We start from the raw sequence: 16,403 nt of genomic DNA on the forward strand, positions 1-16,403 counted from the left end.
CTGACTCAGCTTGGGGAGATTAACTCTTGCCTGGCCAGAACCAGGACAATAAGGAATCCTCAAAGTAACTCTGACTGCACATGCACAAAGTAAAAAGAAAACAAATCACTTTCCTCAAATAATTTATAGAAGTATTGGTATTTCTATTAATATTATTCATCATATTTCAATACTGTTTTAATCCTAAAATAAGCAAACACTTGTTAATAAAGAAATATGCACTGGTTTGCACATTCACTGCCATATAAATACACATTTCTAATGTCCCATATGATGTGAAATCAGGCAAACAAGTTGCTACACTAGAATTGTCTTATCTTAGGACTTTGAGATTTAATGAAAGGAAGATCTATTACACCAAAACATTTATGTTATCCAAAAATAGAATCAGGTAGGCTAATAATTTCCTACAATTTTGCACACTAAAATGTAGAGCTCCATTTTAGTCATCAATATCTGAACTTTTACAACGTTCCATATCCAAGAAAAAAATAAAAAATAAAAAATTTTAAAAAATGGGTTTTTAAATGATGTCCTGGCAAATCTTAATATGAATGCCAGCACATGAATCAAAATTCCCTATACAGTTAAACCAAAGAAAAGAATCTTTTGTGCTTCATTTCTATTACAAGTAATTGATGAGATCCCATATAGAGACTGTAATGCTACAAATTCTGCAGAGTGGTTATTGCGTATAAGGGTATTTCTCTGTGACTTGACAGAAAAAGAATTCTAAGGAAACTGAGAAAGAGGTATACAGGGATCAGCAATTGATTATATTTGAATGCAGGGCTGTTCAAATTACTTAATTACAAATGATGGTTTGAAACTGACAGGTCTCTCATCTCTTCCAATAATGCATTAAATCAATCTAAGATTGTTTCAGCATTAGGGCTTTTGACACTGTCTCCCATAACATCCTCATAGACAAGCTTAGGAAGTGTGGGTTAGGTGAGTGGACAGGGAGGTGGATGAAGAACTGGCTGAATGGCAGAGTTCAGTCTAGTTGGAGGCTTGTAGCTAGCAGTATGCCTCATGGGTCAGCATTCAACATCAGTGACCTGGAAGAGAGGACAGAATGTGCCCTCAGCAAGTTTGCTGACAACACTAAACTGGGAGGAGTGACCAGTACGCCAGAAAGCTGTGCCGCCATTCAGCGAGACCTGGACAGGCTGAAGAGTTGGGCAGAGAGGAACCAAATCAGGGGCAGTGCAGGGTCCTGCACTTTGTGAGGAGTAACTCCAGGCACCAGTACAGGTTAGAGGTTGACCTGCTGGGAAGTTGACATAACTAAGACAAACCCCCTGAACTTTCTGGTACTTTACAAGTCCTCATGAGCATTCAATTTCTAAGAAATAGACTAAACTGAATTGAGAGCTTTTAGTCACTTGATGATAGCCAGGCCACTTGAAACATGCACTTTTTATGCATTGGTTTAGACTACAGTCAGGCTAAATATTTTACTTTCCAAGAGAATTAGGACAACCATAGAGCACTTCTTATTCCCTATACTGCAAATTCAGTTAGTCATGATAATTTAATGGACAGTGAGGCCACACAATCTTATTACAGAGTCTCCCTTTCAGCAGCTCCTGGAGTGAATTGCCATTCTCAGTAGACAAGCCACCATCCCAATTTGCATCTCACATATAATATTCTCTCAAAAGGTACAAGCATATTTACCCTTCAAGGTTTATTTATCATCAGTCATAACACATAATGTCCTATCCGTTTTATTCATCATAGACTTTTACAAGTTCAAGCTGTGCCTGCATGATATTTACTACTGGTAACTTCATGCTCCATATGCAAAGTCTTTTTTCTGATTGTAAACAATTTTACCTATTTCATTTTTGCTAGTGGCCATGAATAAATAATATGGAATGTCTTTGATTGCACATTTGCATTACACATGCTGTTTAAACACAGCTTAATTTTATCCGAAGTAGAAATGTCACTGATCCCATAAGAATCACACTATTCTCCGAGGCTGCATTTATACAGCAAAGTGAAGGTGCAAGTACTCATCATAGTGGGAGCAAAAAGAAAGTAAAAGAAGCTGCAACACCAGCTAGCAAACTGATGAGTCCAAGTCCCCAGCAGGTCATTCCCAGGCTTCACTGACTACTTTGCCACCTGTTACCTTTATGAGTATAAGCACAGATAGGTGTTTTCTTGCTAGTCACACATTTGTTTTGCAGTGCTCGACCATCTCCTCTTGACTTTGGTCCAAACTAAGAAAAATACATTTGGGGACCCTGCTACTGAAACTATTTGTCTTAAGCCTCTCAGAATGGCTGCAGAAAGATATCTGCTACTTCCTTCAACTGTCCTCTGAACCTCTCTGAAGAAGACAGGGTGTATTAAGAGGGGCTGTTCTCACAGGTCGCAGAAGTCTTGGTTCAAATATTTTCTTTACCAGTGGTCATGCAGTGCACCACACTAAAAGTGTCTTATTTTGGTTCATCTTCTTGCCTAATGAGCTTTCTATATTTTATGGTTTTGACTACTTTATTCACTACCAGTAGTTACAGACAGAAATACTGGATCAGTTTAAGAAAATAATTGTAATAGGCCACAGTCCATTACTGTTATTAATTGAATTTTCCCACTGAGATTTACCAGTTAAACTATTCCTGCCTTGTATCTGAAAGTGATGATAATAGGCTTTGAAAACCAAATTAAAATAACTAACACAGCATATTCCCCTATTTTTGAATGTCATTCTAGTCTATAGAGTTTTCTAGTCACATTCTACAGCTTTGGGCTGCTGAAAGAAAAAAAAATAGATAAGAATGTTTTTCAGATAATTTACTGTATGACCTATAGTACAGAATTGCTTATATGAACAATAATAAATATGGCCTCTACAGTAATGCTGACTAAAAGCAATTTACTCATTTGAAGCTTATGAATGTAAAACTTCTGTCAAAAAAAAAAAACCAGGCTTAGGCTACATGGGATTTACTTTTGAGAGTAAACACTTTAAAAGATAGATGCATTTTTAGTAAAAAGGCTACAGTAGGCACCTGTCTGAGCCAAAAAGATGTTTTATGACAAGATACTCGACCTACCTGGGTCTTAGGTTTCTGCGAAGATAAGGAGGACAATAGCCTTTTTGCCCTTACACTGGATTGTGAAGCTTAACTCATAAAGACTCTTATCCAAAGCCATTAAAGCCAATAGATATCTCTCATTGACTTTAATGAGCTTTTCTTCAGGTCCTTTACAAGACAGTTGAAAGACTGCCATTGAGTTCAAACCCTAATTTTATGAAGCTCTTTCGTATCCTCAGTTTGGAAGCATTTGGAAACATAGAAATGTAGTAACAAAAGCATTATATTTACCAAATACTCATGAGATAAAATTGAACTTTTCTTTTTTTTTTACAAACTCTGAAACTGCTATTCAGTGCATGTATGTGCATCCAAGAATATCTATATGTCAGCTATTGCATGCACTTAATAATTTTTCTTAGATACCCTTACAAGTTGGTTGCATCTCTGGATTGCTAGATGTCAGCTCTACGTATTTGATCTGGATGAAGTACAATTCCTAATGACTTTTCCCTTGATTTAGACAGAGTCAGATCCAGAATAGAAATTTTTACTTTGTTTTTAAGCTAATAGTATCCTGGTTGTATAAACTAAGACAGTAACATCTGGCATAAAGTTAACGACAAAGTTAACACTTTAAAATCTTTAAGAAATTTGAAGCAACAGAAGGGCTTTACACTCACTCAATCTTTTATGCATGACCTGCATTTCTGATCTAAGAAAGAAGCAGCATTGCCAGGAACAGTGATGTTATATTTCCTATGTTGTCAGACTACAATCATATAGCAAAAAGCCACCCCCCCCCCCCAAAAGGAAAATTACCAGCAGTGAAAACAGAAAGGAATAACTTAAAAAAGTGGTATAATAGTTATATAAGCTATTCATTATTACATTTATGTAGTATGCCAATTAAGGAATGTTAAACTAAGATCATAAAAGCTTAACTTCATTCTAATTTGAAAATGCTGACAGCTGAGTAGAAATCTCTATTCTGGCCCAGATAATTGAAATAAACTTCCAAAGATATGTAATTTTTTATCCTCTCAAACAATAATAAAAAGATGCAAGTTGTCTGAAAATTTACTGGCTTCTATTGAAAACAACTATTTTCAGCATTATCAACGTCTGACATGACATATTTTTCAAACTTAAAACACAGCAGTATCAAAGCAATAGTATTATATAACACCTGATATTCTGCATTACATAAAGCAATTTTATTTTAAGACAAAATATTCTGGAAAGGTAATTAACATTTAAGTTTGTATCATATAAAGAGTTAACAGCATTTCTAATTCAGCACTACTCACAGATTTTTGTAATATCAGTTAAGATATTAATTTTACTGAAAGACACAACTAAGCAGAAAGGAAACACTAAGCCTTTATAAATTTTAGTTAAAAAAACTATTTTACATCCACACTTCAGGAAATGAAAATCTTTCTACTACTTAACATTCCAATTTTATTCCCATTAAAAACATGCATTAAAAAGATAGAATTTATTTTAAAATATTTTTATGAGCTAAGAAAAGCTAATTTAATCTGCCAAGGTTTTACATTTAATAATTCATAACGCTCCAAAGGTGCATCTAATTTAGAAGTTGATTGGTATCAGGGTTTTTGTTTTATCAACCTAACCCATTAGGCCATTACACATATTGTTATTCACCAAGAGAAAAAATGATTCTAACATCTGTTCTCAATCTGTTTTTCCGTAATTTCCTTTTATGCCTCATGTAACTCATTAAGCTCATCTACAAAACATTACCACGTCTGACTGTCTATACTATATATGCCTTTCTACTATAAGATTATATAAAAGTTGAAAAAAGTGGCCTACAAGATAACCCACTCTAAAAATACATTATTTTTACTAAATCTTCTGTTCCAAGAAAATATATATTGTTTTGCAAGCCAGAATTGTGACACATGCAACATTTAATCGAATTTCTTAAGTGTCATTTATTCTAATAAAATGAGAAAAATGGGTTCATGTCTTACTCTTGTGCAGTCTTTTCCTTAGGACTGCTGCAGTCTTATGAGAGGAAAAGCGTTTGAGTTAAGAAGAACATATCTTCTGAATGGTTTGAAGAAAGTGATTTAAATATTTAAAATTACTTGTCAAGTGATCTCAAGAGTACAGCAGAACAGAGGGGTAGAAAGCATCCTAGTAACCTAGAATAGAAAAGAACCTGGCCTTCTAAATACACTTTTCATCTTCTGTAGATGAAAATTTTCAATATTATCCTCAAGCTAGTGTCCAGCCCTGTGACCTCTTCTTTCCCCTCTTGCCTGCATTCAGTGATTGCTGCTCTAATTTAATATACCTATGTATACTTGACCTGCCCATAATGTATTCATCAACACAATACAGAGGTCACTCTCCCGCTAGAAGCTGAAGAATTCACTGTTAAAAACTGTCTTACTAGCTCTTGAAAGGTGCCACTTCAGTAAGAAAAATGACATGGTACCCGATGTTAGATAGCAGCTGATGACTAACACAAGTTCAAAGCTTAATGAAGGTGATTTTCTAATATTTATAAACATCTGTTAAATACGTAAAAAATTAAGAGTATTTAGATTTACCGTAACATTCTTTTTTTTGTATGAAAGCTGCATGATGCCTATCTTGAAGATTTTACCTTCTATTAATTCCTGTATGAGCTGCTGTAGATCTGAAACCAATGCCCAAGTGCTAAAGTTTCTTTATGCTCTGAGTGTACATTGGCATTATATTTGTAAGGGAAAAGAAGATTAGTGGCTTTATGACCAAAATTTATCTTGGGAACAGAGAGCAAGACAGAAAAGGAAAAGCCTACTAAGAGAGGAAAGATACCTGCACAGGAAAGAACCTCTAAAGCTATATGTTAGGAATCTTAGACAATAGTAGCTGCAAAACAATACTGAAAAATAGCAAGAAATAGAAGCAAAAAAAAAAAAGTGAGACAAAGCATAAGAGAGGCAATAGCAGCACATAATCTAAAACAGACAGTAGGACTTTTCTGCATTTCAAGTTAACTGTTGGGCTAAACTTCCAGAAGACAGACAAACTCATAAAACCGTTGCTGTCATTAATTCAGTAAGAATCAATGTGGTGACTTCTGTATGAAATAGATATGAAATACACGCAGGTGGAAAAATCTAGCCTTGACAACTTCCCTGTGACAACCAGTGGGTCCTTAATAATATTAGAATAATATTAGAATAGTATTCTTTCTTAGAGATATGTGTCAAAAAAACTGCATGTGGAATAGGGCAAAAAGAATTGATATTTCCACAGCAGGTTGCAATTATTTCCTGCATGCTAGAGTAAGTTAAAACAAGAACACGAATCGACAGAAAGTGTACCAAATCCAAAAAAACTAAAACTGGAGTGCAGAGAAAGTGTTTACTGTTTTCCCAAGGCACCCTCTTACCAGACAAGAAATGGATGATCCAGGTTACATTTTGTCATTATTCAATATGAAAATGGCCCTATATAAGACAAATTGTTTTTTTTTTTTGGGGGGGGGAGAAGTTTTGAAGTATCTCTACTGTCACCCACAGACCAATTTAACACTTACTAAGCACTGTTATGGTTTCCTAATCCTTTATCCCAACACTGACTCTAGAGCAGGACTGAGCTCCCAGGAGGGAACCATTCCAAATTATCTTAGCTGGCAACATGTCCTCAAGGAGCATCTGTCAGCTACCGGGAGCTGGCTCGCCCTCTGGCTACTCCTTCAGTACACCCCTCCAAATTTAAAATACTGCTTCTCCTGCTGTGTGGGGGAATTAAATGGGAATTTTGTTATTTGTATAATAGTTAAGAGGAAACTCAAGCTCTACTGACCAAGATATTTCATAAAGTCTAATAATTCTCACACACAAAAAAAAAAAAAAAAAAACAAACCAATCACAATTAATTTATACTTGCTGTGGTGCACAAATGACCCAGTACACATGCACTGCTTTTCAGTTGAAAAGTATAAATGATATACAGAGAATAGACGTACCGGCCCAAAAGCATTGCTGTCAAAACTGTGTCCATGGTGATCACCTTCCACCCAAATATGCCCATGTGGAACTTTCACATATTTCTTTTTGTATCCAATGGTTCTAAAAGGAATTGCAAAAATGTCTAATTAGTTAACAGGAAAAAATTACAATGTTTTGTTAGGAAAATTCACACCTTTATTGTTTTGGAATTTGACTTACATACCATCCAAAACTTGTTTAAAAAACCTGCATTGGAGTCCTTTAGACTTCAAGAGTGCTACTCAACTGAAAATACTTAACAATTTTATATGAGCTAGTTGCACTATCAGGGCCTGTTTACTAAATTGTTTTGGCAGAAATCACATCACAACAGGGAACAAGAGACGTTTCAATTAAATATAATTAAGGGATTCTTATTTACATCTCTGTAGTAACAATTTGAACCATTATATTTTATCGCAGGTAAGTTCCAGTGGACACATTTCAGAGTCACATGATGATACTGCATTGAGAATGCTTTCCTTCTGGAGTAGTGTTATGTACTCATCAAAAATAGAGTGGCATATCTGAACTGTCCTCAGATTCGGAGCTTGGATTCCTGTAACGCTTCTGTCCTGGGGGTACGATGTCTTCAGCTGTAACAATCTAAACAGGATAAACTTAAAGCAAACCTCAAAGAGAAGTCCAAGTGCTGACAACAAAAGACATTGATGATTCAAGCCCTTCTCCACAGAAATTAATACTGGAGTGCCTCAGCATGCCCTGATATTGCAAAATGACAAACTACAGATAAGTCCTAAAGCTGAGGTGCAGAGCATACAAAATTCCTGTAAATAGTTCCCAAGTAGCTGTCATTTGCACAGTTCCAGCCTTCTACTACACACTTCTGCTTTGATTCAGATAGGATCTCTTGTTCTGTAATCATTCATGCAGGGTGGTGATTTTATCATGCAAAGTGCATTATTGCCATGATGAAGCATTTACAGATGGGAGTACAGATAGTGATAGCTCTTATTTTGTTTTGGATTACCAAGTCTGTCCATAGACAGAAACAGACTTTTGATCTAGCTTATTGCCTCCAGCTGCTCATCACTTTTCACCGTCTGGAAGACATGCCCCCAAAGCAGAAGGCAGAAGGAGCACACTCTAAAATGAAAGAAAATCAACCGAAGAGAGAAAATCACCTTCACCAGGAGATTCAACTGAACTTTGCAACAGCACTGATCAGGGATGTTCACAAGTCAAAATGGGAAAAACTGGTTTTGGTGAGGTTTGTTTTGCGTGGGGATGGCGAGGGAAGTTGAGGACGTTATAAGGATGAGCTAATTAATAACCTGGAGACAATAAAATATTAGATGAACGTGGAATCCTCACAAGTGCACTTTATTAACTTTGACTTCATTAGTCAAATAAAATTAACAATTATTTACTTTACAAGTCACAAAATCCAAGCAGTGCTTTTTCAAACAGCTTCAGAGGCAGTTGAAATGAGCATTGGAGAAGTATATTCTAATAGAAGTTGTACCTGTGCTTTCATTGGAAGCTGAAAAAAAATAGCCCATTTACAAAAAAAATTTAAAAATCCTGATTTTAATCTTTATTTAGACCAATTTCATTTGACATAGTATTTAAGACTGAGTTCATAAACCATTCAAAACAAAACCACAAAGCTGTCCTGAGTTGGTAAACACATGACTTCTTAAACACAAAGAGTAGATTTGTAATGATTTAATGATGCTTGAAGAGCAATTTATCACTATGCATTTCCTTCTATTTTTTTAAAGAAATATGGCAGTCTGAACAGTGAAATTATTCATGTTTTGAGATTCCATAATGCTTTGTCTCAGTGATAATGCCTTTTATATAGTACTGCATGCAACTATATTTTACTAGAAACATGTTTTAAGATATAGATTCAGAGAAGTTGGCCAATAATTCCGTTCTGACTGATTAGACACTCTGAAAATTATTAAATGAATATCTTCCATCAGTGATAAAGGCAAACAATAGCGCCAAAAGTATTTAATTTTCTCTTCTATTCATCCACCTGAATATAGAAGAATAGATTGTCAGAGTTTTGTACCTTTACACACTTCATGCACAAGACTGAATTTCACCCAGAAGGGTGAAAGGATTTGAAAGCTAATTCCACTGAAATGTTTACTTCATAAATGTCAGGAAAATAATATAGCAAATGCCAGTCAGTGGAGGCTTCTTCTTCAGACCAGACACAATCTTCTACCCCCAAATAATCTCTTCATTTATTATGATTAGGAAATAAATGACAAGGAGGGAGGAAAGCAAAGGAAAAAAATAATTAAAAATAAAGGAAAAAAGCCAACTTTTTCAATAAGTACTTGGAAACAACAAGAATTTCTGACTTAGAGGAAACAATTAAAATGAATGATATTAACAAATGTATTAAGGGAATAGGGGAGAGAAAAAGAAATGTAAAAGAAACAGAAGCAGAAGTTCTAATTTTCTGTTTTAGTAGATAGGACTGATACTGCACTGATAAATCCCTTCCTAAGCTCAGCAAATGAATCTAAAACCTTCTGCTATGAATGGGGTATCAGACTTTTCCCACATGTAGGTCCAATGGAAAAAAATCAAGCTGTATTGTAAACAAGGAGTACCAGGATACCTGTGAAAAAACGAGGCAAGTAAACCAATTTTTCTAAGACAATTTCATCAAAATGTTAGTGTAGTATTTGCATAGGACAGTTATCTAGGGACTTTGCATCCACTTTAGTAACCCTCCAGCAAAAATTGTCCTGTTTCCACAGGTGAAATTTAAAAGCAGAGTTTGACTTGAGGTTTTCATTGCATGAATTAGTAATGAACTGTGGCAATAAGCTCGTGTTACAATAAATTGGATCATTCATTACTTAATATTGGGTTTAATTTCCAAGATAATTTTCTTGTTGAATTACTCCACAACAGATCAATAAACCATGCATGCAAGCAAACAAGGCTACAGGCTTCAGAAAGCCATATTCAATTAATAGCAGTAGGTTATTTTTAATTACTGTTGCAATGTTGACTTTTTTTGGAGAAAAAAAAAAGGCCGAAACCCAATCTTGCCATTCCCTCTCCTATGAGAAGAGCACAAATTGTTTCATAATCAATATTCTTTGGTTAGTAGCATTGCCTCTCTATTACATGAATCTTGCAGAAATTCAACACCTCAATCTCTTGCCTAAATTGCAAGGAGACTGTGTGCGCTACATTAGCAAAACGCCTCTTGATCTAAATGTACAAACTATGATCCATTCATTGCACTAATGAATAGCTAACCATTTTAGCTAGACATCCTGAAAGAAAGCTCTTGCCCATCTTTTTGTGCAAACCTATAAGGCCACACCACTAAATCGTATTGTACAACATTCTGAGAAGTGCTGACTTGACCCTTTTTCTTAGGGATAGCTTTTAAGGTAACTGGCACCCACTTTTCAGATTCAGGACCATATAAATAAAAAAAATTATAATTATCAATATTTGTGTGAAAAATTAATACAATATAAAGTGAAAAATTACTTCTAAAATGCTTCTAACATTTTTCAACAAGAGCAACAACACAACCTAAAATCCTCAAGCCAAATATCAATAAAAAGAACAATTATCCATTCAAGAATTTTATGTTACCACCTTGTGGGAAGCTTTTGCTACAAAAGAAATGCAGTCAATAATGTACTTTGTATTTGAAAGTAAGGTAAAAACATACTTTTCTTTTTTAGTTGAGTATTCTCGGTGTCATTTCTCTGACTTTGCCTGTAATCTTGACCTCTTTCTTAGCTTTCAGACACGAAGTATTTAATTAAATTAGAAGTCTAAATGAATTCTTAGGAGAACAATTGGTGTTAGCAATAATTAACTTTGTATTTGTTAATTTCATATCCAGTTCATTAGCTAGATTTATAATTACTGAACAATCTCTTAAATTTCAGAAAGCCTCTACTCATAAAGAGTAGTCTTTTACTTTGTGAAATCTACTGTCATTGAAATAAAAATAAATAAAAACTGTTTAGCTCCTCATAGGTGCCTCATTTTAAAGGTTTGTCTTAGGAATAGCACAGTCAAATATATTAAAATACCCACATTTTGACAGCTAGTATTCAAGCATCTGTTAAAAACCATACTTGTGTACGAAAAAAAAAATTGTCTGGCTTTACCTAAGTGTCTGACAGGTTAGTGATATATAACCTGATATATACTACTTGCACTACTGTTGCTCAAACTGTAAACTCTCACTGACTTAAGAAAAGAGTCTACAAGAGTAGCAGTCATTTTGTTGATCAGAATGTAATGTAATTACGTTTCTCTTCTTAGTAATTTTTAAAGATTTTTTTCTGTAATTCTGGTTTCTTTTCTTACATCCAAGGTACATCTTGAACCTTTCCAAAGGTTTTTTTTTTCCTCCATGGTTTAATAGTTAACAGATGTACTTATATCTATCCTTGGCTGAGAAATAATTTCAATCCTGACAGTCAAAAATGAGCTCTATATGGTATTCTAACCACCTGCCCACAAGCAAGAAAAATCTGCTTTTTTAGGATGTGATACCAATGCCAAAGCAAGCAACTTGGCTCAGCTAAGTTGGATGAGGAATGATTGCCTTCAGTTTGATTTGACCATAGGAAATAAGAAGGTCTCGGCTCTCTGCATACTTTTTGTGTGTCATCAGAGAACACACACTAGATAATATCCTCTGCTTGAGCAGGAGATAATAAACAAATACAAACTCTTTGGTAAAATAGGTAGCATATATCACACTTCAGAGCAACTTTTTCCAGACAACATAAATTGCTGTACATGGAAGTCTGTCACATTTCCATCTTCATCAAATGAAAAGATCAAAATGAAAAGATAGTACATTATTCAATTTCAGGTGACTCTCAGATCCAAAGAAACAAACCTTATTATAATATATCATGTGAATTGTATTAGTATCACTACAGGAAATCTTGCACATGATGCTAAACATCTTCCAGCCCCTAAGAAATCTCCTTTTTCTTTCTCTTCCTCCACATACTGCAATCTGTGTCTTTTCATTTTAACCCTTCTCTTACATGCATTATGTTTCTTTGACCACAAGCTGCCACTTAAATCAGCTGGTTTAGAACAGGTTATGTAGGTGAAGCAACTAACATTTTTTTTTTTCTTAAAACCAGACTTAGGGTTATCAGATTATGAATAATAGTATGTCAATAGATTAGACAATATTCTCCATTGCATGAAGTTACTAACTTTTACCTCAGAGATGAAATGTGTTTCCTTTAAAAGTTACAGGTCAGTCATTTATTGAGAAGCCTGACTTCTGAAACGGGCATCCAAGCTGAGAACCAAAGGAGGCTACATGCTTTGGATACTGTTTCTGGAGCATTGACAGGTCTGATACATTAAGAAGGGAACACTTGGAGAGAAGACATGCCAGAGTGACAGAAATTACAGAATCTGAAATAAGAGACTCTGATTCAGTGAGATTTCATTGGGCAAATTTTTGGAGTGTCTAAACCCCATAGGTTTCACCTTTTGCAATGAAAGATTCTGTAGTTTCATGAAAAACAAAGGCTAATTTACTGGTTTAGTCATTCAGGAGGGAAATATGAGAAAAACACAACCTTTTGTAATAAATATGCTAAGCAGTTAAATTAAGAATAACATCAAACTGGAAATGGAGTCTCTTTTTTACCAGCTAAAGCATTCCTACCAAAGTTATGCAGCAGTGCAGGTTCATATGACTCAGCAAGGATAAGAATAAGTAGAAATCTGGTATGGAAAGCACCAGAGAGGTTTATAGCTCTTTTTTATTAATTAGATAATTTGTTATAAAGCATGCAATTCTAAACAAAATAACTATTAGCCATTACTTGCTTCACTAGCTTCCTAAAAATAGTATTTAATCACTTTTAAAGATACAATAGTCAGGAAAGTTACTGGATTTAATCTTAAATTAAAAAGCAGTCTAATCAGATACTGGTATTTACATTTTTTGCCCATTGCCTACTGTGTGAAAGTTACTTAAATTTTCAGAAATATTCATTATGTATTGCATCAGATAGCTTTTAAAGTACTAGATGGCTACACCACTGTGAGTGAGGTATACAAACATTATTTTGCAGGACAGTGCAATGCAGCCAGTTACAGCCTAACATTTTGAAATCAGAAAAATTGCAGTGGTAAAAATTTGCTATTACTAATGCAGCTGTCCTTTATATGGGTTAATAGAATCTAGATTTTGTTTTCACTAGGGCTTTCTTTTTACTACATTGGCAGAGCAATGAGAACTGGGAATATTAATTCTAAGGCCAGAAGATACCAATGTGATGACCCAGTTTGAAATATGGATAAGCAGAACCCTAAGACTTTCATGTAGTATATTCATGAGGTGATTGTTGAATAATTCACTACTAATTGATAACTTAAGCATGCACTCCTAAGGGATTTTAAAATTTCCATTATTTCATGTCAAGATGTGCCGTATAAATGATACTTAGAATATTTGATCTTTTTATTGCATGTTATAATTAGTACATATTGCTAGTCTCACAGACATGTGACCAGATGAAAAGAACTACATCTGAGTAAACATATAAGCCTTAGTTAACAGCTGTAAAATGCTGCCATCTAAAAAGCACTCTGCTTTTATAAAAATGGGTATGAGGGTAACTTTCCTGTACACGTCAGTGATATTTTTAGTGCTACATTGCAAACACATATGTAAGCTACTCTTCAACATTTAGCACAATAAATTTATGTTGGAAAAGCTTGTCTATCCCCACCAAAGGAGAAAGTTAGGAAATTATGAAAATATATTCTGTACCTTGACTTGAATATTAATTTTTTTGTTTGTTTTATATCTAGCCTGACAAACCCCTTGTTCTCTGGAAGCTTTATTCTGAACTATGTTTTTACCTATTTTATATCAGCAGTTAACTAGGTATGTGAAAATACACATGATCCACATCACATATACATCAACATAAAATCACTTTAACTTCTGACCCCAGACCCCATGTATTCAAAAATGTATACATGGGGAAGTTAGGGATATGGTTTAGTAGTGGATTTGGTAATATTCGGTTTACAGGTGTACTTGATTTTGAAGTTCTTTTCCAATATAAATGATTCTATGATTCAATAGTCTTCCTCAATGCACTCCACTGCCACCTTTAAAATCTGCCTGATCATTCTGAACATTAGTTTGGTCATCTCACTTTTCCTTAAGGAATGCACAACTACCACCCAATTAAACTACAACAGATTAAGCATGTTTATCTGAATACCAACTAGTTATAGAAACAAACATTGAATTAGAAAAACTTTTAAATACTTTATACAGTATAGTTGATAGTTTGCATAACAATATTTTTTAAGTCAACACTATTTATAATTAATCAAGTCCAAACAACATCATACTATTTATACTTGTTTAATTTCTCAGTATATGGCAGCATGTTTGTTACTGTATTTGGATTAAAGTACTGCAAATAATACAGAATTGTCTACAAAGCCTTCCACTTCAGAAAATATATCAATCAGATTTTGTCGTCAAGTCTTTCTGTAACACGGTTTTTTCTTTTGCGAAATAACAAGTCTTTCTTTGTTCCTAAATATGTAAATGAAAGTATGTCAACAGTGTTAAAGGCTATTCTACTCTATTGTGCATATTTATCTGAAATGATTGAAAGGCCAAAGAACAGGCCAGCTCATGTACTAGAGATATCAGCATCATTTTAAGTCTGAAGTTCACTTGATAACGCCCCATTTTTTACCAGAAAGGGCACTGTAACAATGAGACTAGAATTAATTGTAAGAGAGAAAAAAGTAGAGACCATTGCTTGTGAGAATCACAAAATTTATGGGATCCATGCTATGAGGAAAGGTATTCTTGACAGATGAGTTTCCCAGTAAAAGATGTTAATCATACCTCTGAATCCAGATATATATGACAAAAACATACCAAAGACAGATTGCAAAAAAAGGAGAAATTATTGCCTCTGTCTTAGTATCACATAATAGTCACAAGATTTCACCTAATGGTTTGGGATTAATGACATACTTCAACAATACCTTCATTTTCCCTCTTCAGTAACAGATAAAGAAATTTTCCTCTCAGTAAAATCTATGCCTTCCTAAGAAAAGAGATGGCACAACTTTTTTCAAGATTAAAACTTGAAGTTAAAAGTTGACTCAGTAGTTAATCATCTTCTTCCTTGAACTCACTTTTTCTCCTCACCTGACTCCTCTCCTTTAGCAGTTCTCCTGCCATTTCCTCTGCCACACAAATTGTACAGGGAGACGCCAGAGCCTGGCTGTGTGTTACCTACCCAGCATGAGAGTGGAGGTCATTGGCCATGCCAGCCTTCCAACAAATGTGCTCTATTTGTGTAAATGTGAGAGAAGGAGGGAAGGAGAGAAAAGAGTTCAAAAATTTCCCAGAGAGGAACCCACCATTTTTTCCCACCATGGACAACCCCGTTGGCGTACTCCTCTTCTGAGGAGTTGTGGAAAGGAGAATAGCTCTCTTTTTCCCAAAGAGTGGTGATAGACTTACTGCATTAAAACACAGACACCTTCTGGGTGATCACAAATCAAGTCTTTTCTCCTCCCAGGGAGTGTGCACTAACAACTGGACTAGAACCAGGCTCTGTTGCCTGGTCTCTTTCTGAATCTCTTCCAATTAAATTTCAACCAGCTCTTTCATCTCCAACGCACCTCCTGGAGGAATGACAGGGCACAGAGTCACCATGAACATGCTTACAGCTTGTCAATTATGGCATTCTCCAGCAATAAGAAAAAGTGCCTTTTTTAAAGTTGTCTACTCTGAAAAGACTCTAAAACAACTTCTGACTGAGAAAAAGTAAGATCCATGACTGCAGAGCTTATTTAATAAATAGTCAAGAGACATTCTGCAGAATTTATGTCAGAATGGCATTTTCCACTGTTAAAAGTTTTAACACATCACAAAGAACAATAGAACATTTGTTTGGGGGGTTTTTTGAACCTTGTAAGAAGATCAGCATTGTGAATAGCTGTCCCTGTTAAAATCAGATTCTTGAGACCTGTGACTACTAAAAGAACCTGGCAATATCTTTGCCTAGCTCCAACTGTAAAAAATTATTACCCACCCACACACCTCTCACACAGAAGCTAATTGTTATACCTTCTTTATTGCTTAGCATTAACTAAAGGTATTAAAATTTCCTAATCTGCTTTAGGCAGCATACACAAAATGTGGAACATTAATAAGTGCCTTCAAGATGTATTTTTTTTAATTATTATTTATGGAAAGGGGAAAGTTCTTCTCTGTACCATGGAAGCCCAAAACTTTGCATGTTTCCTTCCATTAATGTTTCTGTTAGGA

General features: G+C 34.9%; 1 protein-coding gene across 1 annotated transcript in view; it reads right to left on the reverse strand.

Moving 5' to 3' along the window:
- The window catches only part of IMMP2L (inner mitochondrial membrane peptidase subunit 2), a gene marked incomplete at its 5' end in the record, with an annotated part of 447,227 nt that overhangs the window by 95,905 nt on the left and 334,919 nt on the right, over nucleotides 1–16,403 (reverse strand). Inside the window, one exon of the mRNA XM_084270897.1 lies at nucleotides 7,054–7,156. Within this exon, the coding sequence (XP_084127023.1) occupies nucleotides 7,054–7,156 (103 nt within the window). The remainder of the gene's footprint in view (nucleotides 1–7,053; nucleotides 7,157–16,403) is intronic.

Source organism: Gallinula chloropus, assembly GCF_964237585.1.
Source record: "Gallinula chloropus genome assembly, chromosome: 1".
NCBI lineage: Eukaryota > Metazoa > Chordata > Aves > Gruiformes > Rallidae > Gallinula > Gallinula chloropus.